This window comes from Macrobrachium rosenbergii, chromosome 16, assembly GCF_040412425.1.
Source record: "Macrobrachium rosenbergii isolate ZJJX-2024 chromosome 16, ASM4041242v1, whole genome shotgun sequence".
Lineage (NCBI taxonomy): Eukaryota > Metazoa > Arthropoda > Malacostraca > Decapoda > Palaemonidae > Macrobrachium > Macrobrachium rosenbergii.
The window spans coordinates 38,356,066-38,383,761 of NC_089756.1; the positions used below are offsets into that span (position 1 = coordinate 38,356,066).

At 35.8% G+C, this 27,696-nt stretch overlaps 1 protein-coding gene and 1 pseudogene across 1 annotated transcript; one reads left to right on the forward strand and one right to left on the reverse strand.

The window, feature by feature from the left end:
* The first annotated feature begins 302 nt into the window (after nt 1-302).
* Mob4 (MOB kinase activator 4) lies at nt 303-8,480 on the forward strand. The gene is made up of 5 exons (XM_067118862.1): nt 303-547; nt 3,033-3,196; nt 3,770-3,979; nt 4,379-4,490; nt 6,101-8,480. The coding sequence occupies exons 1-5, from the start codon at nt 488-490 to the stop codon at nt 6,224-6,226; spliced, it is 672 nt and encodes a 223-aa protein (XP_066974963.1). The 5' UTR covers nt 303-487; the 3' UTR covers nt 6,227-8,480.
* Nucleotides 8,481-15,220: 6,740 nt separating this feature from the next.
* Nucleotides 15,221-27,696, reverse strand: part of LOC136847311 (uncharacterized) — a 30,355-nt pseudogene continuing 17,879 nt past the window's right edge.

A 27,696-nucleotide genomic window follows, 5' to 3' on the forward strand; every position in this document is an offset into this window, starting at 1 on the left:
GACTTTCAATTTAAGTTATTAACTTCTACATTCTTGCTGCTGACCACTCCACCAGGTTGGGCATTAAAACAGACTTTACAATGAAACATTGTTATATATATTTCCATGCACTTTGTGCTTGCTATACAATTTAGTTCTTCACTATCCCTGTGTTTATACACTTAATTCATGAGAGAGAGAGAGAGAGAGAGAGAGAGAGAGAGAGAGAGAGAGAGAGAGAGAGAGAGAGAGAGAGAGAGAGAGAGAGAGATGAAGCACTGTATTTGTTTTGATACTGGATTGTGTCCGAATCCCTCCGTTTGTTCATTTACTCTTATCAATGCGAAACCTATGAAATAAAACCAAATCTTGATATTGAAACTGACATTTAACGAATAATCAAAGATTAAAGTGGTTTATAATCCTATTATAAGTGAAAAACTGCCAAAATCTCGTGACATATTATCAGAAAAATAGACAAAACCACCATTTCGAATGATTCTTTGAGATGAAGATGGCGGACCAAACTGTCGTCCTGCGGAGGAATCGTCCAGGGACTAAAGCTGAGGTTAGTATGATCTTTATACCGGTTAAAAATCAATCTTAGAATACATGAATGGATATTGTATTCATACATAACGGTGATTTTCCGTTCATTCTTGTATATTCAATGTTATAGGCGTCTCAAATAGCCATGGGCTAGGCATCGCCTTTCTTAGGGCCAGCTTATTAAACAATCTAGTCGGGGCTGGTTTTAGGCTTTAGTGTTTTATTTACAGTCTGGGTATTTGTCACGAATAAGCCTGTAACATCGACAGGTGCACGTGAGATAGTCTAGCCTAACCAATAGTTTTGGTGATAGGTTAGAAATGGCCTGGTTTTCGGTGATTTTTGACGAATGTGACCCTTCTGTTGGAAGTGCGAATGTAGGGGGAGGGTTCAAGGATAATGTGGTTCTAGTAGGCATTTCAGAGGGAATATGACGTAACCAGTCTTACTTTTACCTGACCTATCCTCAGATGTCTTGTCTTAACCTGGCCGGTGAGGCTTTGTGCTCCTAGACCCCCTTAGGGCCTGTTGAGAAAAACAAAAACAGGTCCCACTGACAAAAACAACTTAACCTTTCCTGAAGTGCTGGCTGTGCGCTGACCTAATCAGACCTTACCTTCCTAACTTGACTTAGGGCGCACTGTGCCTTACCTTGGATCCCTCCCAAGTGACACTTAACATCTGAAACATTGAAAGCTTCCACTTGTAGGTAGCGTTAGAGTCTGCGTCTGTTCTAAAACATTCCCAGAATTAGCTAGTGAAGTACACTGGTGCATCTTTAACCAACTATTTGTTATTTTAAAGATGAACAAGTTGGGGTGTTGGATTTGTGCAGTGGAAGCTTAATTTTTGTAATTACGCATTTCCTCACAAAAGCAATATCATTTCCCCAGCTTCTGCAGTTCACATGCTAATAAATGGAGCTCTAGTATGTAACAGATCTGGTGAGCTAGGCAATGGTAAGATGCAACCCAGCATTTCCATATATGATTTACCTCACTCAGTCAGGTTAGGTGAGGGCTCTTGGGTAGGTTAGGTTAGGTTAGGATTCATTTTTTGTAGTTTCCCTCTAAAAGTACCAGTTTTTCACTAATTCCTCATTACTTTTTTACTTGTAAGGGGTCATTAACTACTGATTTCCAATAGGTGAAATTCTTTTGAAACAACACTAATAGAGAGGAAAAAATATGAACTTCAGACAAGTCCTGACATTTTATGAAAAATTTGCCAAACGATTCCGTTTCTTATTTAACCTGACCTTTGATGCCATAAATCATAGGGAATTATTATTGCCTTTATTACCAGATGTGGCCTTTTCACACCCATTTACAACTACCATGTTTACATACCCACTTATTGTCCTTAATTTTTCTGCGGCTATGTGTCAGGCTCTGATCTTCCTAATGATACATCGTCTGAAGGTGCACTGGCTTTGGTTGAGTTTGAAATGCCCAACAATGAAAGACCTCTTGCAGAAAATTTTTGGATGTCAGGAGCAGAGGATGTCAGTGGAGTTTCTTTTATCAAAAGTGATTCCTTGTAGAAAAAAATGTTGAAGAGTTGTTTTCTTTTGCTTTTGATCATCAAAATGTTGCAAGAGTAATAAAACCTTCAGTGATCATATTGGTGACTTGTACACTTCCAGAATAGAATTGTATTCCATAAATGTGTCCTTCAGATTTTGTGCAATCTGAAGTGCTCTGCTAAATTTATTTATTGTCCACATTACTTATCCTATTCCTTCTGCTTCTTTTTCTGCTTTTTTCACTTTGAGCAGGGACTTTATAGGTTCTCTTGGTTTTAGAGGATTTACTAATACAGCTAACATTATTTTTATGCTTTTTGGTCAGCATGTGCAAAGATTATATACAAGCAATATTGCAGGCAGTTGCTTGTTGCCGTATTATTTACATGCATAAATGCGTGTCCAAGATGGTTAGTTGGAAAATTTTTAATAAACATTTGGAATGCCTAGATTTTGAAGTGTTAATATTTTATTTTCTCGTGTGCGTAATTAAATTCACATAATGTCACCTGTTGTAAATAATTGTAATATAAATAATTGTAATTTAATAATAATAATGGCAACCCCACCACACAATAATAATTGTATACAAATATTCATGGCATAAATTATTTGGAAAACGGACTGTGCTTTGTACTGGTATCTCATTCCTCAAGGAAGTAAACAAATTTGAAACCAACTCAGGACCAATTATTTGTTTAGAGGGTATTATTTAAAAGTTACATAACATGCAAGGTACACTTATAATTCAGGAGTATAAAAGTCTGAATCATATTACTGCTAAATATAATTATCAGTAAGAACAGTAATTAGTCCAGTTATAACAGGAAAAAATCTGGAGTCGAGAATAATCACAGGATCATTATAAAATGTCTGTTATTGTATTTAGATGTTTATTATGCTGTGGTGGCCTGTCTTCTGTACTCTGTTGGTTCAAGCAGTATACAGTATACTATTTATTGGGGATTGTACATTTCAGAATTTTTATCGTTGGTGCGATGAAGCTTATGAGGAGATGGATTCCACATTAGTGGTTCAGCAATATATTCAGCAAACCATTCGTCTTGATGCAAACAACATTGACGCCATATTGAATGCACCCGAATCTCAGGACGAAGGAGTCTGGAAGTATGAACATCTTAGGTGAGTCAAGTTGGAGATTTGATTTGTAAAGGTTACTGATAAATGGATTTGTTTATTCTTGTTGGATATAGATGTAGAATGTAGGACCCATATAATTGTATTAGATGTGAAATGTTGGCGACTTCTAATTTTATCAACAAAAGTTTAAAGGTTTACTAACAAAAGTTTACAAAACTTGGTAGAATTTTTGCTGTTAAATATTTAGCCTCCCATTATTAAATTTTTAAGATCCTTTAACTGGTTCAGTTTATTTTCCATTCTTGGTAGGTTCAGTGTTTTGCCTGTGGCCTATTTAGCTATTAGAAAGTCTGGCTGACTGTTATTAATAAAAATGAATAATGTACATTGTTGATGAATACAGTAATCACGGGGAATATGTCCTTCCATATAGACTAGTTTAAGTCACTTAAGTTTTCATTACGGTGAGGGCAAAGATAATCATAGGTCATTCATCATATTTAAAATCTTGCAAAGCGCATACTGTTTAAAATCAAAATACTTTTGGGAAAAATACTGTATATTATAGGTGTACTTGGTATTCTTAAATGATCTTCAATATTAATATCCTTTCAGACAATTTTGCATGGAACTTAATGGTTTAGCAGTGCGACTTCAAGGAGAGTGCCAGCCATCTACATGCACACAAATGACCGCCACTGAGCAGTGGATATTCTTATGTGCAGCACACAAAACTCCCAAGGAGTGCCCTGCCATAGATTACACTCGCCATACTTTGGATGGAGCAGCTTGCTTATTAAATTCTAACAAATATTTCCCTAGTCGGTTAGTATATTTAGATGGTTATTGGATCTGACTTCTCTGTAGGAACAATGTTTTGATCAAGTAATACTGTATTCATTTCCACTTCATGTGGATGAACTAGGAAACTATTCAGTGACTTAGGTTGCTGATAAAGTAATTTGCTGGTCTTCAAGTTGTTAAAAGGATTCAATATTAAGAGACAATAATGAAAACTTAAGCAACCACTAAGTCCTTTTTTTTTTCTTTTCCTCTATTGTTTGTTGTATTAGTTACTTTCAATTAGCCTGTTTAATATTTAATTTTGTGTTAAATTAAATGATGCTCATTTCAAGCCTCTAAAGTACATTGTACACTATTTTAGTGGAGTAGAATGTTTCTGTTAATGAAGCCCTGCTAACAGAATTGTTCAAACTTTTTCAGAGTAAGCATAAAAGAATCTTCTGTGGCTAAGTTAGGGTCCGTCTGCCGTAGAGTGTACAGGATATTCTCTCATGCTTATTTCCACCATAGGGCTATCTTTGATGAATTTGAGGTATGTATGAAAATTGGGTGAGGATGGTTATGGGTAGACTTACATTAGATTAATAATTGATGGGTGTTCTTTTAGGTACAGTAATTGTTACTTGATGGCTTACTATATAAAATAAAATATGTAATTTTTTATCACAAATACTTTCCAGGTTTCAGTGAACCAAATGTTTAATCCTTAAAGCTTAGTATAAAAGTATTTTCAAGTTTAGCAAAGTAGAATAGCTTCATATTTTAATCTTCGTGAAATATTTTCTTCAGAAGCATCTTTAGTACCATTGTTTTAATTTTGTATTTTATCAAACCTGTAAATTGTACTAAAAGGTTATTTGTTCCCATGAGAATAAAAACCATTGAATTTTATACAAGATTATTCCCCAGCACCAGCCTGAAATGGCCATTGAAGCTTGGTAGCAAGGTATTTAATTGTTGGTAGGCAGATTAGTGGAGATAAATCTAACCAACCTTTCAGAAACACAGCATTTTCTTTGGCTTCTGGTCTGTGCAAACATTATTCTCTTTTGCTGACTAGTACTGTGTAAGCTAATTTTTAAGTGTTTTTTTTCTGTTTTGACTGATTGATTTTGGATTGTGAGTGTATCTGTTCTTTGGAAATGGGAAGCTATTCAAGAGAAAGTGAAAAGTTGTGGATGAACAGCATAGACCTGTAGTGTGTGTGCGTGCACGCGTCATGTTATCCTAAACTGTGGACCTCACCAATTCTGTTCCTTTTGCAAAGGAGTGGTTTTGCAGTACTGATTTGTTCTGTGAGGAGTGGTCAAGAATTCGTAATTCTGGACATTTACTAGGTGAAGAATTGGTAATTCTGGACATTTCCTAGAAGGTCCTCTGAGTATACAATTACGTACCACCAACCAGAGAGCATTGGGCTGTTATTCTCAGGCATTCTTGGAAATAGAGACTGGGCACTTACAGGTGCACAAACACATCATCAGTAAAAGTATTCTCAGTAGGTTGGTAGGGAACAACTGGAAACCATTAAAATCTTCACCACATTCTTCCATAAACTGTTGGTGTTACCACAACAAGCACTAGGGTTATGGTCTAGATATATGGGATTTTCATACCACTGTTAGGGTTATGCAAGTTGTAATAGTAACCATTGCTGTGTCTCTAGCTGTTTATGTTATGCCAAATACCAGCTTGGAAGTAATTTCTAATTAGATGAAAATGAGAGCTGAAAATCTCATTAATTAGCAGCTTCTCTTAACCAGCAATGTTATCATCATCATCATCAGTGCCTTTAGTGGCATGCATTGCATAAAGCCTCTATGAAACCTACCTCTCATGTCTTTCTTGTGCTGTCACAAATCCCCACTATCTCTTAAGTAGGCCTGGGTCTCCTAGTTCAGCCGACATTTTTATGTAATATTCTTTCCAGGGTAATGCAGATGTAGTACAGTATGACAAAAGTAATACTGTAATTTTGGTAACTTGTATGAACTTGGGCAATATTCGAAACAATTTGTTTAAAATATTCAGCCATAGTAAATTTTAAAAAACTTCTGTTTCAAAAATACAGGCATCATATTTTTACTGGAATTGTCTATACTTTTTTAGTGTTTAATATTACTATCTTATTCTGCATTACAGGCTGAAACTGCTTTATGTCGCCGCTTCACCGTGTTTGTAACCAAGTACAATCTCATGTCCAGGGATAACCTTATTGTTCCCATTCTGGAAGATGAAAGTGCAGGCCAGGGAGAATCAGAGGCCTAGGCCTGCTGGCTAGATTAGATCCTTCGAGCAAATTTATTGCAGCAACTCACAATTCTTCGTTTCTCCATATGCTGGATTTACTTTTGAGCACTATTTATGTTTTGTCAGTGGTAATGCTGAGTGTTAGTCGTTTCTTGTCTCTTGCAGAGCTAATACTGTTTGTCGTTGATTGTATTCTTTTCCTAAAGATTCATTGGTTTGTGTTGAGCAGCACATTTATTTATATTTCATAGATTGTATTCTGGAAAATACAATTGACTTATATTCATGGATATGTTAACAGGTTTTGATATATCTTAGTAAAATGTATGCATGAAAAGTTCATGTGTCTTGCACTGATTATTGAAATCTCATATTCTAAGTAGGTTCTCTATTCTCAGAGTGGTATTGAAATTATAAGATTAAATATCAAGGATTATAACTTGTCATTTAAATATTTCGTTTTTCATTACAGAATTTGATAATTCTGCCAGTCTCTAGTTAGAACTTATTCTACTTTTCTCGTTATTCTGAATGCCTAAATTTTTTATAGATGTTGGAAACTTATTGTAGACATATTACGGTATTCTCATGAATCGTATGCAGTATGTAATAGGAATGCACATCCTTTTTTAGTCTTTTTCGAAGATGCCAAAAAATTTCTAACACTGCTGGGTTACTTCAAGAGTTTAACATACAGTACCTTGCATTACACTGTCTGCGCTTTGGTCCTTCAAGTTTGTATAGCTGTATATTTGTCAGACATTTGTTATGCAGACATGTTATCAAAGAAGAGTGTGGTCATAAAAGTTATATATGCATTCTTTCAACTGCTTATATTGTTTAGAAATGTGTTTGTATTTTTCGTAGAGGGGGGGGGAGAGCAATTTTCTTTTCAGACATTTATTCCTTTAATTAGGGTACTTGATTTATTCAGATTTCAGTATTTAAAGAATTTCATATATAACAACATATTTGTACAGTACTCTAGTATTAATGCAGCTTTGTCTTCAAAGTTTCAGTCACTGTCGTATTTATTTCACAAAGAGTTTGGTGCTTTTTAACTTATATCTTATGTCGGCTTCTTTTGTGTCCTAATTTTCTTTTGCCTGTTTTGCCACCACCCATAATGGGTGGTGTACTTGCAAACATCTTATTCATTGAGGTCAACTTATGTGTAATTTCTTGCATGGTGTTGTAGGAGACAGATGGTGCCATGTAACCGTGAATCCACATTATTTGTGTTTTTTGTATTAGGTTAGAATCACCATATTCTGTATATGTATTTATTAATCTTCAGAAATTTTAGAAAAGCTTTGTACTAAAGATTTTTCCATTCATCAAAATTACTAGGAAATTTAATGACTATTCTGGTGGCATATCCCAGCAGTTTTTAGATGGTTTTTTCCTCCATACATGAATGAAAATTTCATAGGCCAACTTATAGAAATTTCAGGTTGTGGTTTTTTGTGTTCAGCAAAACTGAGCTGTAGCAGTTGTGTCATGCTTATTTTGTTCATAATTGAAGCCTGTTTTAGTGAACAAATCCCAACAGTTATTTATAGTAACATGGAAGAAACAAATAACATTCCAAAGATTGTGTATGGCCACAATACAGTACCTAATACACTCCAGGTCAGCTTGTAGTCTCTATATAAGAAATGTGTTCATGTAACTTCAGAGCACCATCAAATTGGATTTTATATTTTGTTCTTATTGTATTTAAAAAGTTTGCTATTATTATAAAGTATTCACTCATTTTTAATAGTGTACATGGATGTAAGAGCCTTAGTTGTCTAGATTACTTCATGGGTTTACCCCGCTGTAATTTCTACTTAATACAGAAATTAGGAAGCTGTAATTTGTTGCCTTGATACAGCCTTCACCTCTTCATTTTATATATGTAATTAAGATTGCTGCGAGTGCAGCGCTGTACTTTGAACTCGGTATAATACAAAGGTTAGCATGTGACGAAGGTTTCATTTCCTGAAAGTAAGAAGAGGCTCTGACCAATTTTCTTTTTCCTTTAGCTGCAGGTTTTTTACGCCTCTGCATAACGTGTGTTTTGTAAGTAGATAGATGAGACAGGTAATGTTTCAAAATGGAGTAGTTAATGATAAAGGTGTGTAAATAGTATTTCTAATTTGTGTGATGTTTTTTCTTCTGTAAATGCTCTCTATAAATAATCAAGAGCCTTGAACTTTCATACATTATTCATGACCAAATAAGCAGTTGTATATAGAAAATTGATAAAATTGCCAAGCAGTGGTATGTACTCAAGTGTTTTTATATCCTTCTTCAGAAAGGTAAATAGTAACAGTAAAACAAGTTTGACGTAGGAAAAACCTATTTTTGGTAGTCGCTGTTGAGTCCTCAACGAGTTACCTTCCATGGTCTACCAGAGCTCCTTGGTGATCAAACTAATATCAAAGAAGTCTCTTCTAGTTGGTCTTTTTTGACCAGGTATTGTGTCGTAATGATTAACATTATAACACGTGATGGAGTATATAATGGACTCAAAGATAAGAGGGCACTTTCCCTCATCTCCAGCGCAGCTGAACCCAGTTTTTCCAGCATCAAAAGAACCTGCAAGAAAGAGAAGTGACTAATGTGCATCCGCCCTCTTGTTTACAACCAGGCCATTAAAAGACCAAGGAGCCATTATCTCTGGTCTATAGCGAACGGTTCACGTTACCAGCACTCCGAAAAAAGAATACTGGAGAGTGGCATTAAATAATCATTTATCAACAAACAAGCTGTCAACATGAGAGAAGAGCAAGTGACGAAGATATTCTGATATACACATGGGGACCTGGACTTGACACCATGTAATGGCTTGTTGCTAACCTAGGTAAACTCGTCATAAAATTAAAACTACAGTTGATGAGCATGCATCATAACCTTAACTTCTGAACATTATTCATATGAATATTATTATCTAAAACCACCTAATTCTGTATGACACAATTATTATAAGTATAGTAAAGGTTTCCCCATAATACAAGGAAGCAGTTAAATGATTACTGTTAAGTGGCCGTGTGGTGTAAGAGTCTTCAGTGTAGCTTAGAGGAATTTAGTCCCTGGCCACAACATTTTTCACACAACTTCAGTCTGCTTACACTGCTTTATTTTTTTTTTTTTTTTTTATACTGGGTAATTTCTTTTGTAAATCCAAATCAAGTTGTTCCTTCTATCGAACAGATTATTTGATGTGAACTGGCTTAGAGATCAGGAAAGTTATATACCAGTATACTTTGAAGCAGACGGATGGTGAGGATGAACAGTCTGCTTCTGCCATACAATTCAAGTAATTGATTATTTCAAGCTCTATTCTTAGTGGGTAGTCCAATTCCCAGAGCCTCTTAATAGATACAGTACTAGTATCATTGCCTATGTCTGGTATAAGCCCTATAGGGTGGTCCATTAATACAGGGTTTACATCTTTTATATAGCCTTGTGTAGTGCGCTTGAACCGACATTCCATAACCAATACGTTAAATCCTCAAAATGATGTCCTCACTTTTTATGCCGTATAAAGACACTGACTGCAAACATAACATTTCAGAACAAATCAGCCTGGCCCATACCATCCAGTGGCTTTCCATTAACACTAGCAAGTCTCATCAAAATCTAACAGATCCTCCTTCTTCAACTTCAGATCAGACATCACCTTTACAAAAGCAATCGTTGTATTGGCTCCCGAATCAGCATCAACGTATCCTTTTACTAAATACAATACTGTATGCATATTGCTGGAAGATGCAGGTCAGGGGATAATGCTGGACATCTTTCTAACTGAATCCAAATGTTGGCAATCATAGCCAAATTTCTATACTTCTCTCTACAGGTTACAGGATCTTCTTTCATTGGTTTCTCATAGACTGTGTTGTAGTCTTCACAGCATCCACATTTGTGGTATTTTCCTTCAGAATTTACCATTTTGATGAACATGAAATCCAGATCTGCAACAATTTTTATGTTCCTTGTATTGTAAATGGCCAAAAGCATTCCTTCTGTTCATGCTTTTGACTTCTCACACTGACTCTGGATTTATTAGCATTAGCGTTAATAGTGGACCTTTTGACTTCTCTTTTGGCCATCTCATGACTGTAACAGTGTGACTGTATTTACCAAGTTCAAAGGTGGCCTTCAACTAAATAATTCTGACTCCATTTCATCAACACGAATGTCCGATACAACTACAATTGCAAGCCACTTGTATGCTGCCATACCTGCAAGATGCATATCCTTTGCTTGTTTCCTAAGGTCAACATGAAAATCATCAAAGGACTCTCTAGGTCTTTGTTTCCTTCTCACAAGCTTATGTTGGTCCAGTGCGCTGTTCCTCTGGTTATTAAGGTGTAACCTCATACCAAAGAGGATTTCAGTCAAGGTCCACATTGGGATACCCAGTGCACCACATATTTTTTGCAGAATGTCTAAAAGGATGCTACATGATCCTCATGTTTTTTCACTTAACTTGGTAACTGAAGTTTGCTGTAATTTTCCCAAATAGCCCCAGTGGAATTATTTTCAAGTAATTCAGGTGGTTGTACTGATTTTTTTTTTTTTTTTTTTTTGTGCATTTTACTTATCTCGATCTTGAAGAAAAACAAGACATTTTCTTCTTGAGGTATATGAAAATTCATTTAAAATAGCTCCAAACATTTGACCACACATCTGATGCAAAAGCTGGAATCACTTCTTGCTCTGGATCTGTTGCTGCAGCATTTTCACAAAAAGCAAAACAGGATCAACCCTGCCCAAGCTAGTTTCCTTTAGTTTCCCACCAGTCAGGGGTAGGCTACATAGGATTTCTGCTGCCCTGGCCTTCTCTACCAGGGGTGTCATTTCAGATTTTTGTTGGGGGTGTCAAAGACGGTTTGGCCAGCGAAGCGAGCCTAATCAGCTAAGTTTTTTTTTTATTTTGAGCTATTTTATGTGTTTTTGAAGCCACATGAGCAAGGTACTTCAGACAGACGGACAGACAAAGATCAAGAAACATAATAATTCTGAGAAATTTTATACATTTATGATTGCACATTTAAAAAGAAAACATGCTATTACTTCTTGGGGCTTGGGGGTGAAGGGGGCCAAGTTGAGGCTTTTGGGGGGCAACTTGGATCTCGGGGGGACAAGTTGAGTCTTGAGGGGGCAGTTGACCACCCCAGTCCCCCCAAATGAGGCCCCTGTTCTCTACTGCAGCTTGAATGAATCTGATGAAACTTGCCATACTGTTCTCTGTACCATAGCTCCCAGTGCATCATGAGAATTCTTGATTTTTTCATAGGCCAGGCTTGAAATATCGTCAATGGATATAAATGCAAAATTAGAGGATTCCTTACTGTAATCTGCTTGTAATACAATAATTTTACAAGCAGTGAAAAAAAAAATTGCCAAAATACCATGGCTACCTTAGAATTTTCAAGGTCAAAGTGGATTTTTCCTTCTAACTGGGTATAATGCAGTACATATTCTGAGAAGTTAATCATGTAAAACTGCAATTTACTTGCAATTCACTATTGTTGCAAGCAACACAATTTACCAAAATGGCCAGGATGTGATTCCAGGTGGACGTGTCGTTGCAACTTTTGGTCCACTAATCACATATGAAAAAATCTAATATACTGCAATAAATTAATTTTTCAATCAATACGAAAGCTGCCACAATAGCAAGGTTATTATAGCCTTAGCAATTTGAGGAGGACCTGTAATTTTCCATCCAATTGGGTATAATGCAGAATTTTGGGCAGCTGTTCACAAATATGAATACGGAATTGTAATGCACTGCAATATGGTTGCAATAATGTTACAAGCAATGCAAAATTTCCCCCAAATACTATTTGTGGCCCTAATGCTTGTTAGAGGTTCAAAGTGGACTTTTCCTTCACTTTGTGTACACTGCACTTTACATATTTAGAGGGAACAAAACAGTTTTAAATGTGAGAGGCAAGGTAGTTAATTCAAATTAACTAAGAACATCAACTTAAGTAACTAAAATACAAAAAAACACAAGCCATATCTGGTGTACTGTACACAGACCTGGACTTTGGACCAAGTGGGCTATAATAATTAACCTTTAAGAATAAATCTTATTCCATTAATTACACGAAACCAATATAAATGCTGAAATATCTTGCTAAATATAGCACTGCTTACATTCCCATACTGCAAACAAATTGAAGAATGATATTACCACTAAGTATTATGTTCACGATTTGTGGCCCAAAATGATGCTTTTTAGCCTGTTTGAAATAAAAGTGAATTTGGTCCCTGATGATTCACTAAGGCAATATCCTTGCAACTCGCTGAATTTGACACTGCTTGCAACATTAAAGTATAGCACTATATTGCAACCCTGCATCGCCTGAGATTGTTCCAATATACTGAATTACACCATGGGAAAACTTTTGGAAACCAGAAACAAATACAGCTACTGCCTTGCTATTTTGACAATTTTCAGTTATTTGCAACATTACTGTCAAGCAACCAGTTGCAATCTATAATTATCTGTTTGCAATGTGCCCTAATTAATGCAAAATATGCCAAAATCCCACTTAGTCAGCTTTTGAGGTCAAAATGAACTCTTTCTTCAAACTGGGTATATTGCACTATTTGTAGTTGCTAATTCTGAATACAAATACAAAACTGCTATATAGCAAACGGATAGAAATACAGAAATGCTACAAGCAATGGAGCATTTGCCAAAACATCCAGGCTATCCTTAGTAACTGTTAAGGTAAAACTAATTATAATGCTGTATGATGTATTTGGCTCCTTAGCTATTCATAAATGAGAAAGCAAAAATGCAAGATTGCAGTCTTCTTCCTACACAGTAAAGCTGAAACCAGTACAACAGCCTATCTGCAAAATACGCCGAGGTTAGGCCTATCCTTGCTTCTTGTTTGAGTCAAAATGTACGTTTAATCCAAGTATCACTGTATTTTGCACCACGGCCTAATTACGAATGAATGCAAAATTATAACAATTTTATTTTCTTGTAACACAGTAATGCTACAAATACAAAACTCGCAAATACAACTCTGGAGCCTATGTGAACTTTTCCTTCAAAATCTCTATAATACAGTACGCTACTTTGGGGGGTCCTAATGGCGTTTACATGAAAGTAAAATCGCAAGATACTATAATTTGCTTCTAATAATTTTTTTTCTGGGAATTCATACTCGTTATTGGAGGACCAATACACTACAATGGGCCTATACCTTACTTAAAGAGTCTTTTTTTTTTTAACCCTCTCCACCTTTAAACAAAAAGCTACGGTATAGGCTCAGCCTAACCTAGCTTTACCTAGGCTACAGGATCACCGAAACATTAGGTTACAGTAGTTTTAACTTTGAAAAGGGTACAAGCCTAGTGCATTATACTTGGGCAATAATCACGAATATCTAGTAGATTTTAACACAATGAAATTTCGAGGAATCCAACCTTTCCGACGTATTCTGTCTTACGAACTTCATTGCGACAACTGAGCTACGACCTTACACCTCTTGAACTTCGACACTGACAAGATGGTTATCTAAGATGGTATGTCCACATAGTACGGTGACTATAGCAATGTTATCTGTACAAAAGACATGCAAATGATTTGAAGGTGTTATAGAAATGCCTTATGTAATAACCTTTACATGAAATGTACTGTAAACCAACTAATTAACTAACAGTTACATATACGGAGAAGACCTAAACTGTTATATACGAAAATTTATAAAATTTAGACAATTTATCCTTTTTGTTTTACAAGATGTGTAGACATTCGACGTATAAAATACTGCAAATTCTGTAGTATAAATGCGTCTTTCATTAATTATCTCTACCAAGCTCTGGCAAATAATATACGGTTTACTCATGACAATGAAAACGTTACGTATTAATACATAAACATTGCAAACGTTTGCACGGATAACAGCGCTTCAAAAACTTGAACTATAATCCTTTTCAGTTTTAAAATATCAAAATATATGTAATATGGAAATTACAGTTTCCTTTTGCATTATTTTCTCGTTTGGTAAACAAACACATTCAGACACACAAAAACTTGCTCTGTTCTTGAGGTTTGAATAACGTATTCCTTGAAAGATACGTTTTTTATGATTGCCGTGATTTACTTCGCCAACATATGCTTTCTGTAAACTTCACTTGCTTTTCTTTCTACCGATTTAAATTTGTGATAGCAAATTAGAGCATTCCTTTTTCATTCAAGTTGCTGTTACCAGACTACTTATGTTACATTTAGAGGCTTCATGTTTCTATGCCCATTGTTACTTAACATCAGACAAAAATACTTTTTTTTCTCAACTATAGATATCCCTTCTTGAAAATGTCTATCGTGTCTTCTAAGTTTCTCCTTTCTTTTCATTTATATTTCATGACATTTTCCATTTTTTTCAGTTTCCTTACACCATTAACGAGTGCTGTCAATGCTGTACATATAACATCTGTAATATTCTGAGTTTCTGTTATGCCATCTTATCTTCTGTTTATAATTGGTTCCCACTTATTTGGTTTTGTTAGTAGTTTTACGACATGCCATTTTGTTATGGACGTAGGCTACACTATGCATTTCATTATCTTTCTTTTCTTTCCATCTAAGTTTTCTGTGATCTTTGTAATTTGTCTTGATATACTAATCTAATCTCCTCTGGTATAAGTCGTATATGCCTTTACATTTCTCAGACACATGATGGAAACCTCATCAGTATCTTTCATATTTAAAAATCTGTTCAGAGTTTGTTCTCTTGTCTTTAACCTATTTCCATTTTACAGTTTGGGAAAGTAAAAGCAACTAAAGGGTTGCTTACCACTTTCTTCTTTTTCAAAAAATTCTAATAGGGCTCTAAGCTTCTTGATTTACCTAGCCTGTTATTCAGAAAAGGATCAAGAGTTTTCTTCTGCAGCCAACTGTATCCTTCATTTAATATCAAAAGTATGCAATGTGCCTGTTAAAGCCTAAAACTCATTTTAAAGACTAAGGATAAAGTGCAATAATGAGGAATGTATCAAATGAATTCTGTATTGTAAAATATTTTTACAGGATAGCCTGTCCAGTATTAGGACATGGGCCTGTCAGTCACCTTTTCTAAAATGTATAATCTTCTTGATGTAAATACTTAAAACTACAAATAAATAAATATCGTAACAATAAATAACAAGAGTGTTATTGCCAAAGCTGCGAAAGTTAATGGAGGAAGGTACAGTACCGTATTGGTACATTTTGCGAGGTGTTCCAGTGTACCTCTCTGTACCTCGGTCTCGCCAAAGCATAAAGAAAACTCGCAACAAAAATTTACAATAATGTATGAGGACACTTTGCAATTACTGATCATAATGTATGTATATGAATCTAGCTTTGGTAAATTTCACCTTTTCAGTAAAAACGTGTTTAATGATCAAACATTAAAACTTAAATCATGTGTCATGAGACTGATATATACTAAATTCATTCTCCTTGAAGAGAAATGTTACGAATGCAAAAGAATTACTCTGTAAATCAGAAAATATGATGCTCATTAATCCCAATATCACAGGCTGTTTAACAAAAAATATTCTGGGCATAAAAAACTCTTGAATCAAAACTTAACTGATCACTCAAAGTTTAGGAAGTATGAGTCTTCTACAGAGCAAATGACTTTGTGACAAAATGTTACAAATAACATAACAAATGGGCATTACCGCATTCAACCTTAGCAAGTGGCAAGAAATACAAATTTTTCCCCCTTAGAAAGTAGAAAAATTGTGTATAAATCATATCTTTTGACAAGTGGCTAAAATCTGAAAGTAAGTTATGGTAACATAAAGCTTGTACATTTGATAAGCAATAAAGTAGCTTTATAACTACTAACTATAATTTTCATTAGAAGTAAAATGGTACAGTATAAAAGTTTTTCCAATGTCAAAAAAAATGTAGTGGGGAACTACAGAAGACTTTGATTCTATGTGAAATAACAGTGCAACTGTTAGCTAACCTCTTCAGACTAGGGATCCAAAATCACAATGTAGTCCTCGAACCGAGGTTAAACTGGAAGATTTGTAAGCTTAGTACCGTAGACAGTCAATTAAACAGACAGTGAAAGACTGATAACTTATGCTACCACTGAACATCACAATATCCGTGTCACATTCTTAACTAAATGGTCATGACAACCTGAAGTAAATATTTGTCAAATGCAAAACATCAAGCAGTTCATCTGCAATTTTTTCTATTTGTTCCTATCAGTTTTGATGAAACACTCAGTGTTCACTGAGTTTGAAATTACTGTGCTGTTCAGAAATTTTTCTCAGTCTCTAAATACTACATTAAAATCCTCTGTTATTGCTTAGGCAAACTCTCATGATTTTGCATTTTTGATGCTCATATTTGAGAACGTTATTTATTGGCTCTGGTGATCATATACGATAAATATAGTATATAATGATAAACTGGAAAACATAATATATTTGTATATATGAGATAGCAAAGCCAATAAAAGGCTGTTTCGTTGCTTCAGTAAAAATAGATATAGCCCAAGGGACAAAGAGCAATTTTTTTCTCATAGAATGTGATTACTATAAAATATTTACATCTTGAAACTGAACTGTATCAAGACAGTGGATTAAAAGCACTCCAGGGTATTTGACAGGCTGACTTCTCTCTGAACAAAAGCCAAAGACAAGCATTCAAAACCTGAGACCAAGAAAAGGCACTGAACTGTGACATTCTCTAAAAGGCCATGGTGATATTTGGTCAGTGTTGAATAACAGCTCCCCTACAAGCTATCAGATGTGATGTCCAACTGGCTATGAACTGGTAAATCACAAAATATTTTGCAAAACAGACTTGTAGCCTGGCACAGACAGTATATGATTGAACTGTATGCATACTATATTAGTGAGAAGATAATTTATCACGCCTGCAAATCTTTGATTTTAAGATAGAGGACAGAAATTTATCTCCTATATTGTAATTCATCTCTTATACTGTCATGTAAGAGATGTGTAGTACTGTATATAAAATATCTATTTAATACCAAGCTTTACAATATGCCCGTAATAAAACTCCCTCACTTCATCATCTCTGAACAATCTATGGAGACAAGGAATGAACTGAGAATATTTTTACACTTCTCCTCTTCAATTTCATAAACACTTCTGTGAGTCACTGTTTGTTTCCTGGACATCTGTTGCAACAACCGCAGGGGTTCCTGTTATCACAGACGACACCATCCCACGAACCTTGCGACGGGCGCCTTGACCAACGGGCATGCCATCATCGGAGCTACTGGAAAATTTATCACTCGTTAGGATAATTATTTTTATGGAAGGATATTCCACAATACTAGGGACTGTCCAGAAAAATAAATACCATTGTGGAATTTCCATTTCAGTATATAAATAAGTGATACTGCACTAATGTCTTAGAATTATTATCATTACTATTCAAAACGTGCAAAAACTTATGAGCTGCAAGGCCACTAACTTGCACCTAGCTTTTACAGACTTGAGGACCAATAAGTGGAAAATATTTCAAACAGAGCAAGGAAAATAAATAATAAAAAATTTGACTATATGAATAACTATATGAATGATTATTCCTTTCTTGAAAAGTAATTAGGTGGCTATGTACACTGGTGTTTAATGGTTTTGCTTAATATGATCTGTTTGATCAATGAAACCACAGGTAAGAAATATTTATTCTCTGTGGATTATGCTACTTTAATGTTATAATAACTTAACAGAGATAAGAGTCAGGTAAAACTCATAATACCTTTCAGAGATTTATTTCTGAAAACTGACAGATTCCTTTACTGATCTGTATGAATATATGCAGTACAATTTTACTGAACTCTTAATATCATAAAAATTTCAAAATTACATGTAAAACACCAGAAATGTAAAAAAATTTTAGCACACAAGAAGGGGAGAGAACCTACCTGTCTTCAAGCGGATGTTCTGTTATACTGGACTGGTCATTATCCAGTGAATTTTGATTATCTGAACCTTCATTCTCCAGAGAGACGTCATTAAAATCCTTCTCAGGATATGCCTCCGGGATCACGTCACTAGCAATATTTTTCCCCGTGACATGTGCAGGTCCACCATTGGCATGTTTTCTCGAAGATTTGCGCTTCTTAATCTTACGGGACGGAGCAGATGGGACATCCTCTTGAAACGAAGGATTTCCAATGACTACAGACTCCTTCTCTTCCTTCAGTCGACCGAAACTGAAGCCATGATTCTTCCCTTTGCCTGTGTCAATGATGTCTTCATTGCTGTTCATGTCAATGACTGTGCTGTCTTTATTCTCCCCTCCAGTATTTCCACCTTCAGTTTGCTGTGTGTCGTCTTCTGGATCATCAGGTTTCTCCTTCTCTGTTTTGTCAGACACTGCATCCATCTGCAAAGAATTTTCTCATTACAAAAATTCTGCCTCTTGGTAATAAGGATTCCCTTAAATCTTATGGGGAAACATAGGGAGCTATTCATCTTTTACTAACATGTAACCTAATCTAATCCAAGTCTTCTTGCTGGTATGGCAAAAAACATGTTACAGGTCTCTAAAGTCACTTCATGCACCCAAGTACAGTACTATGGATTATCAAAACTTTGGGAAATACATTTCTCTGATGACATAAATGCAGAGACTATCTGAAAACAGAAACTTCAAAAGGGGAAGTATTCTCTTTGGTGGAACATGAAGGCATAAACTAGAAAATGTAATGTAGCCTTCAATAACTGTACATGCTATTCATAATCACAAGTAGTGTCGTTAACCAGTGATATTGTAAAGGCAACTGAATACTTAATAAAAAAAAAAACTTAACGACTAAATTATGCAGAAAAAAAGCAATAGGCTTAACACAATGAATAATTTTCCAAGTGGAACAATTTTCCACACAGTTATTCGCCACCTAATATAATGACTTGTGGTTTTCACCATTCATCCCTACATAAATACAGTAATAGCACTTCTTTAATAAGAATTCAGTCCCCTCAATTGAGCTATGGGGAGATATGGACCCACAGAAACTATGAAAATGGAAAAAAGAGTGCGATATTGTAAGGCAACTTACAAACACAAAATGTTTTGTTCTTTAACACTATATATTCTCATCAAGAAACTTCAGTGTTGATATTCATACTTGCTACTTGCATTTATAAGAAGTTTTCAAAGTGAGCTTTACCATCACATGAATTGAAAATATAAAAGTATATTGAAAAGTGATGTGTAATTCAATGTAAAAAAATTTACACGTGTAAAAACCTTTTCCTTCAAAAAATGCACTGCTGTATTTTGCTGTTCTGGTAAGAACTGAAATAAAACCAATAAAAGAAAATACCTTCCATACAATTACAAAACCCACACAAATAAAACCACGAAAAACATCACTGTATTCCAATCACAGGTAAAGCTTGCTTCCCTTAGAAATATACCAGTAACGTGCAATCACAACTTACCTGGTAAGGCTGAGCTCCAGGAAGTCCAACTTCCATTGAGGTCACCAGGGCCAACTGGTCAATTTCCAGCTTCTTTCTGCGATAGAGGTAACAGCCTCCTCCGATTAATCCTGTGGCTATTGCTATGAGGAACAATCCACCTGAAATACATAATAAAAACAGGTAATGATGCTGAGCAAAGAAGGAGCTGATGATTAAAAATATCTTCATTTTTTGGCTGGCTAAACTTTTCAGAAGACTGTCACGAGTTCCTATATGTAGCTGAAAACAAAGCTAACTTTTTGTCTAAAGAAAATATTATTATTATTATTATTATTTAGAATATGAACCCTATTCATATGAACAAGCTCAAAGAGACCACTGACTTGAAATTCAAACTTCCAAAGAATATTGTGTTTCTTCGAAAGAAGCAACAGAGGGTAATAGGAAAGAAGAGATCAATTATTAGACCAGAAGAAAATAAATAAAAATAATAAATAAATAAGATAAAAATGTAAGTAAATAACTAAAATACAAGGAAAATTGCTTTGGGGTGGTAATGCAGAGCTTTAATAACCACAATGCCCTCGTAACTTCTCGATTTCTTTGCACTTTTTTTGGATACAGTTGTCACTACAAAGCCTCAGATCCAAATGGAAGAATATGAAGAAATTCTGACGTCCGTAGCAAGATTCGAACCCACATCTGGAGCATCAGATCGAAGTTCAAATCCTGCTACGAAGTTCAAATCCTGCTACGAACATCGGGATTTCTTCACAGTCTTCCAAGGGGATCTTAGGCTTTGTAGTGACAAGCGTATCCAAAAAATGTTAAGGCGGCATTGTGGTTTCCACAATTACACATGTATCTGGTAAAAGGTGACCAGTAGATTCTATATCTATCCCTCTATCTATATATATAATTCCAGAATACTTACACAGACATTCCTCCCTGACTTAAACAATTTAGCTATAATCATGGCCATCTGTGAAGTACGTCATTTTATTATAACAAATAATATGTTTACCTGCAATGTTATACATCAGCATTTTTAGGCCTCTTTTCTCATCTTTTCCAAATCAAATCGGGCTCCTACAAACTCAGTTCAAAATTGTGTGCCAAAACTACCTGAGATCACTCATCAAATGTATGTACTATAATCGATGCATGATACTTATTACTTTTGAATTATAGCTAACAGAAATATATCAGTTATAAACCTATAATACAGTATCTAAATCACAGCCACCATCATCTAAAATAACTAAGCATTCATCTTCTTCTGGATTCAGCTGGCCTTATGCCAGAACGGGCTCTAGCTCTTAGGCAGACTGCAAAATTCTAGGCCTTCCAAAATAGGAACATAGAATTTATTCCAGATGCCACGCGCTGGGGCCTGTGAGGTCATTCAACGCTAAACGGAAATAGAGAGCAAAGGGTTTGAACGGTGTAACAGAAAGAAAACCTCGCAGTTGCACTGTGAAACAACTGATAGGAGAGGATGGAAAGAAAGACGGAAGAAAGAGAGTATGAACGGAGGTACAGCAAAAGGAATGAGTGGGGTTGAAGCTTAGGGGCCATGGAAGGGACGCTGCAAAGAACCTTAAGTAAAGGCCTACAGTTCACCGCGTGGGGTGTGCACTGACGGCGCTAACCCCCCTACGGGAATTCCAAAATAAGGCCACTCACCTACGATCCAGGGGATCGGGTCATTCCCGATCTTCATGAATCGACACTCTTCGGTCGTGTCGATGAAGATCGTGTGGTTTAGAAATTCTGCTTCCTCCCACCCTGGGTCTTCAATTCGGCCACAAACGACGCCTGGAAAAGTCGAGGTTTTAATTATTGTTTTTCAAGAGGACTGAAAAAGTTGAGGTTTTAATTATTGTTTTTAAGAGGACTGAAAAAGTCTAGACTTTAATTATTGTTTTTCACGAGGACTGAAAAAGTCGAAGTTTTAATTATTGTTTTTCAAGAGGACTGAAAAAGTCGAGGTTTAAATTATTGTTTTTCAAGAGGACTGAAAAATTAGAGGTTTAAATTACTATTTTTCAAGAGGACTGAAAAAGTCTAGGCTTTAATTACTATTTTTCAAGAGGACTGAAAAATTGGAGGTTTAAATTATTGGTTTTCAAGAGGACTGAAAAATTAGAGGTTTTAAATTATTTTTTCAAGAGGACTGAAATGTCGAGGTTTTAATTACTATTTTTCAAGAGGACTGAAATGTCGAGGTTTTAATTACTATTTTTCAAGAGGACTGAAATGCCGAGGTTTTAATTACTATTTTAAACTCGAGGTTTTAATTCTATTTTTCAGAGGACTGAAATTCCGAGGTTTTAATTACTATTTTTCAAGAGGACTGGTCAGGTTTTCAGAATTTTCAAGAGGATTGAAAAAGTTGGCTTTAATTATTGTTTTTTCAACAGACTGAAAAATTAATGTTTAAAATTATTTCAAGAGGACTGAAAAAGTCTAGGCTTTAATTATTGTTTTTCAACAGGACTGAAAAATTAGAGGTTTAAATTATTGGTTTTCAAGTGGACTGAAAAAGTCGAAGTTGTACTAATTTTTTTTAAAGAGGGCTGCTCGTAAGAAACATAAACTCTCATCACAGAAATTCCTTTTCCTTTCAAGGTCATTTTCAGAATCGGCAAGTCATTGAATTGGCTTGGTGTAACAGAATGAAGTATCAAATCAGAAGGTCTGGGAGTAAGTCATTGGCTGAAAGAGAATAATAAACAATTGTTAGAAGGTGAAAAAAGTAAGATGGAGGAAAGAGAATATGAACGGAGGTACAGTAAAAGGAATGAAATAGGTTGTCAACTAGAGCCATAAGGGACACTGCAAAGAACTTATAGCAATGCTTACAGTGCACCGCGTGAGGTGCGCTGACGGCACTACCCCCGTACGGGGAATTGTTCATAAAAAATATAGCTTTCATTACAATTATATTTATCTTTTAAACCCATTTTAAAATGATCATCAGTCATGATTTTGTCTTCTATCTGGCAAGTTAGAAATACCTTCACCAAAGTAATTTCTAATTTACTTTTTGGGAAAAGTATGAAAATATATTACCCTATGATGACCAAGTGTTTTTGATTTTAGTAAAATTAATACAGATAATCACCAGATGCCCCAAAACAATTGATTAATTCACTGCATCAGCGATCACAACTCATCAAATAATATCTGCGAAATGAGATTGCAGTGTCTTATCACATTTTAATGCTTACAAAATAATCTGAAAAGGAAAACAAAACACGACCTTGGGACAAAGTATATTCCTGCAATGTTTGCATAATTAAACCTAATATGTCACATTACATCCTCACTTAGATATAAAAAAAAAAAAAAAAAAAACTGGTGCTACTTTGGCTTGTTATCTACGCGTCACCTACTCCGAGGTGCTAGTACTAAACATGGCGGAAGCTCCTTGGGAAATCGTGTTTAGTACTAGCCCCACGGGAATCAAAGCATTATATACACCCATTTCTATATTGTGTGGCTGACAAATTATATTAATAAACGATATCTTCGTGCGGCCGTCTATTTTACGTTTACCATACGGTGTTTAGTACTAGCACCTCGGAGTAGATAACAAGCCACAGTATCACCAAAAAACTGCCTCCTCTCCTAAAGCTAGGACATCCAGACACACGCAACTCACCTCAATTGCAACGAAGGAAGAATTGTGCATGTTGAACTCTCTCTCGGGGACGCGGGCGTACAAAAACACGGGGGCGTGAGGAGCAGGGGGCAGCAGTAACCCGGGTATAAGGACTCTTTCATTCTGGTTCGTTGTAACGAAGGTGTACTTCCAGCTGTGCTTGGTGCTGTTTGCGTACTGGAACTAAAGGGAAACAAAAATTATTAATATTAAATATGAAGGGGATATGACTTTAAATATAAGGGGTGGGGGGAAATGAGTAGTGTTAAATATGACGATGATACGACTTTAAATATATCTCATTTGCTTGCCCTAATGTACAGTATACATTCTAAGATGAATGGTCATCAGCTCTTTAAGAATGTTTTCTATATTCTTCTAATATTAAAACAAATGTTGAAGAATGTTGTCTACTCTCTTCCAACAGTAAAACGAATGTCCAAGAATGTTATCTAAGCTCTTCCAACATTATTAAATCAAATATTCAAGAATACATCTACACTCTTCCAACATTAAAATGAATTTCGAAGAACGTTATCTATGCTCTTCCAACATTAAAACGAACGTTGAAGAATGTTATCAACATTTTTCCAACATTAAAACGATTGTTGAAGAAGGTTATCTACGCTTTTCCAACATTAAAACGAATGTTGAAGAATGTTATCAAAGTCTACCAACATAAAAACGAATGTTGAAGAATGTTATCAACATTTTTCCAACATTAAAACGAATTTCGAACAATGTTATCTCCGCTCTTCCATTATTGAAAGGAATGTTGAAGAATGTTACCAACATTCTTCCAATATTAAAACGAACGTTGAAGAATGTTATCTACGCTCTTCCGGCATTAAAACGAATATTGAAGAATGTTATCAACATTCTTCCAACATTAAAACGAATGTTCAATAAAGGTTTCCACATTCTTCATAGATTAAATCCAGACCATTGATGATATTCAAAAACTTGAGACAAGTTTAGTTTTGAAGATAATAATTCAACACAGAACGACCAAGACTGAAATGGATCGGAGTGCAAGACTGGTAGTCTGCCGTGGCAAAATCTACTGGAGATTGCACTGCCGGTTGTCATAGTGATTCTAAAACCTACTTAGACTGCCAGCTAGCGGTGTGTGTTGAAACTAATAAAATATAAATATTAAGTAGGTCATGCATGTATTTCTGGAATCATAGAATCGTTCTTCATTTCCATAAGACTTTTAACTTATCCTTATTAGTGTTCTGTAAAAGAAAACTATTGTGCCGACTTTGTCTGTCCATCCTCACTTTATTCTGTCCACACTTTTTCTGTCCGCCCTCAGATCTTAAAAGCTACTAAGGCTAGAGGGCTGCAAATTGGTATGTTGATAATCCACCCTCCAATCATCAAACATACCAAATTGCAGCCCTCTAGCCTCAGTAGTTTTAATTTTATTTGAGGTTAATGTTAGCCATAATCGTGCCTCTGGCAACGATATAGAATAGGCCACCACCGGGCAGTGGTTAAAGTTCCATAGGTCGAGGCTCATACAGCATTATACCGAGACCACCCAAAAGACAGATCTGTTTTCGGCGGCCTTGATTATACGCTGTAGCGGCTGTACAGAAAACTCGACTGCGCCGAAGAAATTTCGGGGCATTTTTACTTGATTTTTTAGGGGAAAAATTTAGCGTTCTGTTAATATACTGACTTGTCAGGATTTTCGACTCTTAATACTGTAAACACAAATTCTACTGGTCGGTGCCACTTGTACGACAGTGCAATTCGCTTAGCCTTGAAGGGCAAAAATCAAAGTAATAATTATTAAAAAGGATGATTGAAATTTTATGCTTTAAAAGACGTCTTCAGAATCTGTAACTCACTAATGGCAAAAGTTCCATAAGATGTTTAATAGATTTATAAACCCTTTTTGAACCTATTACATCCACAATTAACTGAAAGTCTCTTTGACACTCAAAAGTTCAGGCGAAAGTGCAATGCATTACTAGCCTAAAGGAATTCTCCTTGGACTTTATAGTTTACTTACATTTTTATCTATTCATTTATTTAAATGTTCATCTATTGCTTCTTTTCTAATACCTGGTCGTTCTGTATTTCCTATTACCTTCTGTTGCTTGTTTCAAATGAACACCATAATATTCTTTGGAATCTTGAATTTCAAGTCAATGGCCCCTGTGGTGGGCTTGCTCCATATGAATAGGATTCACCTTCTTAATAATAATAATAATAATAATAATAATAATAATAATAATAATAATAATAATAATTGATAAGTAAATGATAACTCTCTGAAGACACTTCTTTATAAAAAAAAGAAACACTGAATTCTCAAACTATTCCAGACCAACAAAGAACACCTCACGAGTGAAATCTTCGATAAAAACCCTCGATTTTTCAGAGGCCAAGCTCTGGGACCTATAAGGTCATTCAGCGCTGGAAAGGATACTGAGAGTAGGTAGGTTTGAAAGGTGTAACAAGAGGAAAACCTCGCAGTTGCACTATGAAATAATCGTCAAGAGAGGGTGGATAGCAAGATGGAAGAAAGATAATATGAATGGAGGTACAGTAAAAGGAATGAAAGAGGTTGCAGCTAGGGGACGAAGGGACGCTGCAAAAAACCCACAGTAATGCCTACAGTGCACCCCGTGAGGTGCCTGACGGCATTCCGGAACCGTCAACTCACCGACACTAGGAACGTGACGTCCAAGGGGAGATGACAGTGATTGATGATGGCAGTGGCTTCGATGTGTTCCTCCATGATGTCCAGAGTGCAGGAGGCGATGTAATTGTTGAGGTGGCAGACGCTCACGACTGAAAGGAGAAAGAAGAAGAATAATAAAGTCTCTCCTAGACGCTCAATAAACAGTTTGATGTACTATTAAATAAAGTAAAGCTAAAGACTTCTAAAATTGTAAAAAAAACAAGATAATTCAGTTAAAAAAATATAATATATAGTATGAAAGAGAAACGGCATAAAGTAACACTGTATCAATCTAAAAAAAAAAAAAAAAAAAGACGCTCTACACCTCCGTGATCTCACGCGTATAGTGTAGTGAGCCCGCAACTGTGTGGAGAGATCGCTTAGAAATAAGAACGCGTCTGAGTACACACTTTAAAGGACTGAAACAATAATACACGGAGTGATTGGTCGTATTTTGAATTGTCTTTGTGAAGAAATATAATAATAATAATAATAATAATAATAATAATAATAATAATAATAATAATAATAATAATAAAAACCCAATGTTTAAATTATATAAAACTGCGAGTTAGAAATAAATAATCCCGGATACGACAAAAATAAATAAAAACTTAGTACCGCTTGTTAACCGACATTCTCTGTGCTCAGTTCGGTTAACCGATTCTACAAATAGCAAAACACCTGACATATTGCTGATAATCACGGTGCCGGTGCTTGGACGGCCCGTTCTCGCTGCACATAAATATGTTGGTAAATAAAGCTGTAAACACGGTTTTTAAAATACCGGTGTAATTCCTGCTTTCCCCGTAAGGAGGCACCACTGACGCCACTGTAAAGAGTCGTCACCGCCGGTTGGTTGTGTCTGGTTAGATTTCAGAGGTCCATTCTAGGCCTACTCCTCTTATTCAAGCGTTGGGTAGAGTCCAGAGGTCCACACCTGACGTTCTACTCCATTTCACACCTTGCCAACATATGGGGTGCCTTAGGCCAAAGGCCGTTGCTGGCATAGGCCTACTTATCAGGCCATAGCTAGTATAGGCCTACTATTGCAGAGTAACTTCTCACGGCCCAGCTGAATTGCTTTTCGTCCTTTTTCACTATTCATTCCTACTTAGCTATTCAACTTCTTCAACTTTTACTAAACGCCAATTTTCTGCTTTCAAGAGAGTGTATTGGGATACGACTCAGCGGCCTTCACAAGCAATTGAGTCAACACATTTTAAATTGACGGCGTCTGATACTCGAAGATAGCGAACGAGAGAGAGAGAGAGAGAGAGAGAGAGAGAGAGAGAGAGAGAGGAAACATCGACAATGAAACTCAGTCATCCTGCAAAACCCCACCCGTAGGCCATCCGCTCACCCACTCACACTCGCTCGCTCGCACATGCACGAAGACTTGGCTGACCGAATGGAGAACCGTTAGCCTTCATAGCTTTAGAGTTTAGACCAAGTATACAAAATATGCTCTCTCTCTCTCTCTCTCTCTCTCTCTCTCTCTCTCTCTCTCTCTCTCTCTCGTTCGCTATCTTCCTAAGAGAGAGGTCACCAAATAAAAAAATCTTTATTATATAGTAACAATAGAAGTAGCTCTCTCTCTCTCTCTCTCTCTCTCTCTCTCTCTCTCTCTCTCTCTCTCTCTCTCTCTCTCTCTAAGAGAGAGGTCTCAAAAAAAAAATCTTTATTATATAG

Excerpts from the sequence above, each read along its gene's own strand:
- Mob4 (XM_067118862.1), top strand. The coding sequence starts at position 488 with ATGAAGATGGCGGACCAAACTGTCGTCCTGCGGAGGAATCGTCCAGGG. Across the intron at positions 3,980-4,378 it reads AACAAATATTTCCCTAGTCG|AGTAAGCATAAAAGAATCTT; the intron begins GTTAGTATATTT and ends AAACTTTTTCAG. Across the intron at positions 4,491-6,100 it reads CTATCTTTGATGAATTTGAG|GCTGAAACTGCTTTATGTCG; the intron begins GTATGTATGAAA and ends TCTGCATTACAG.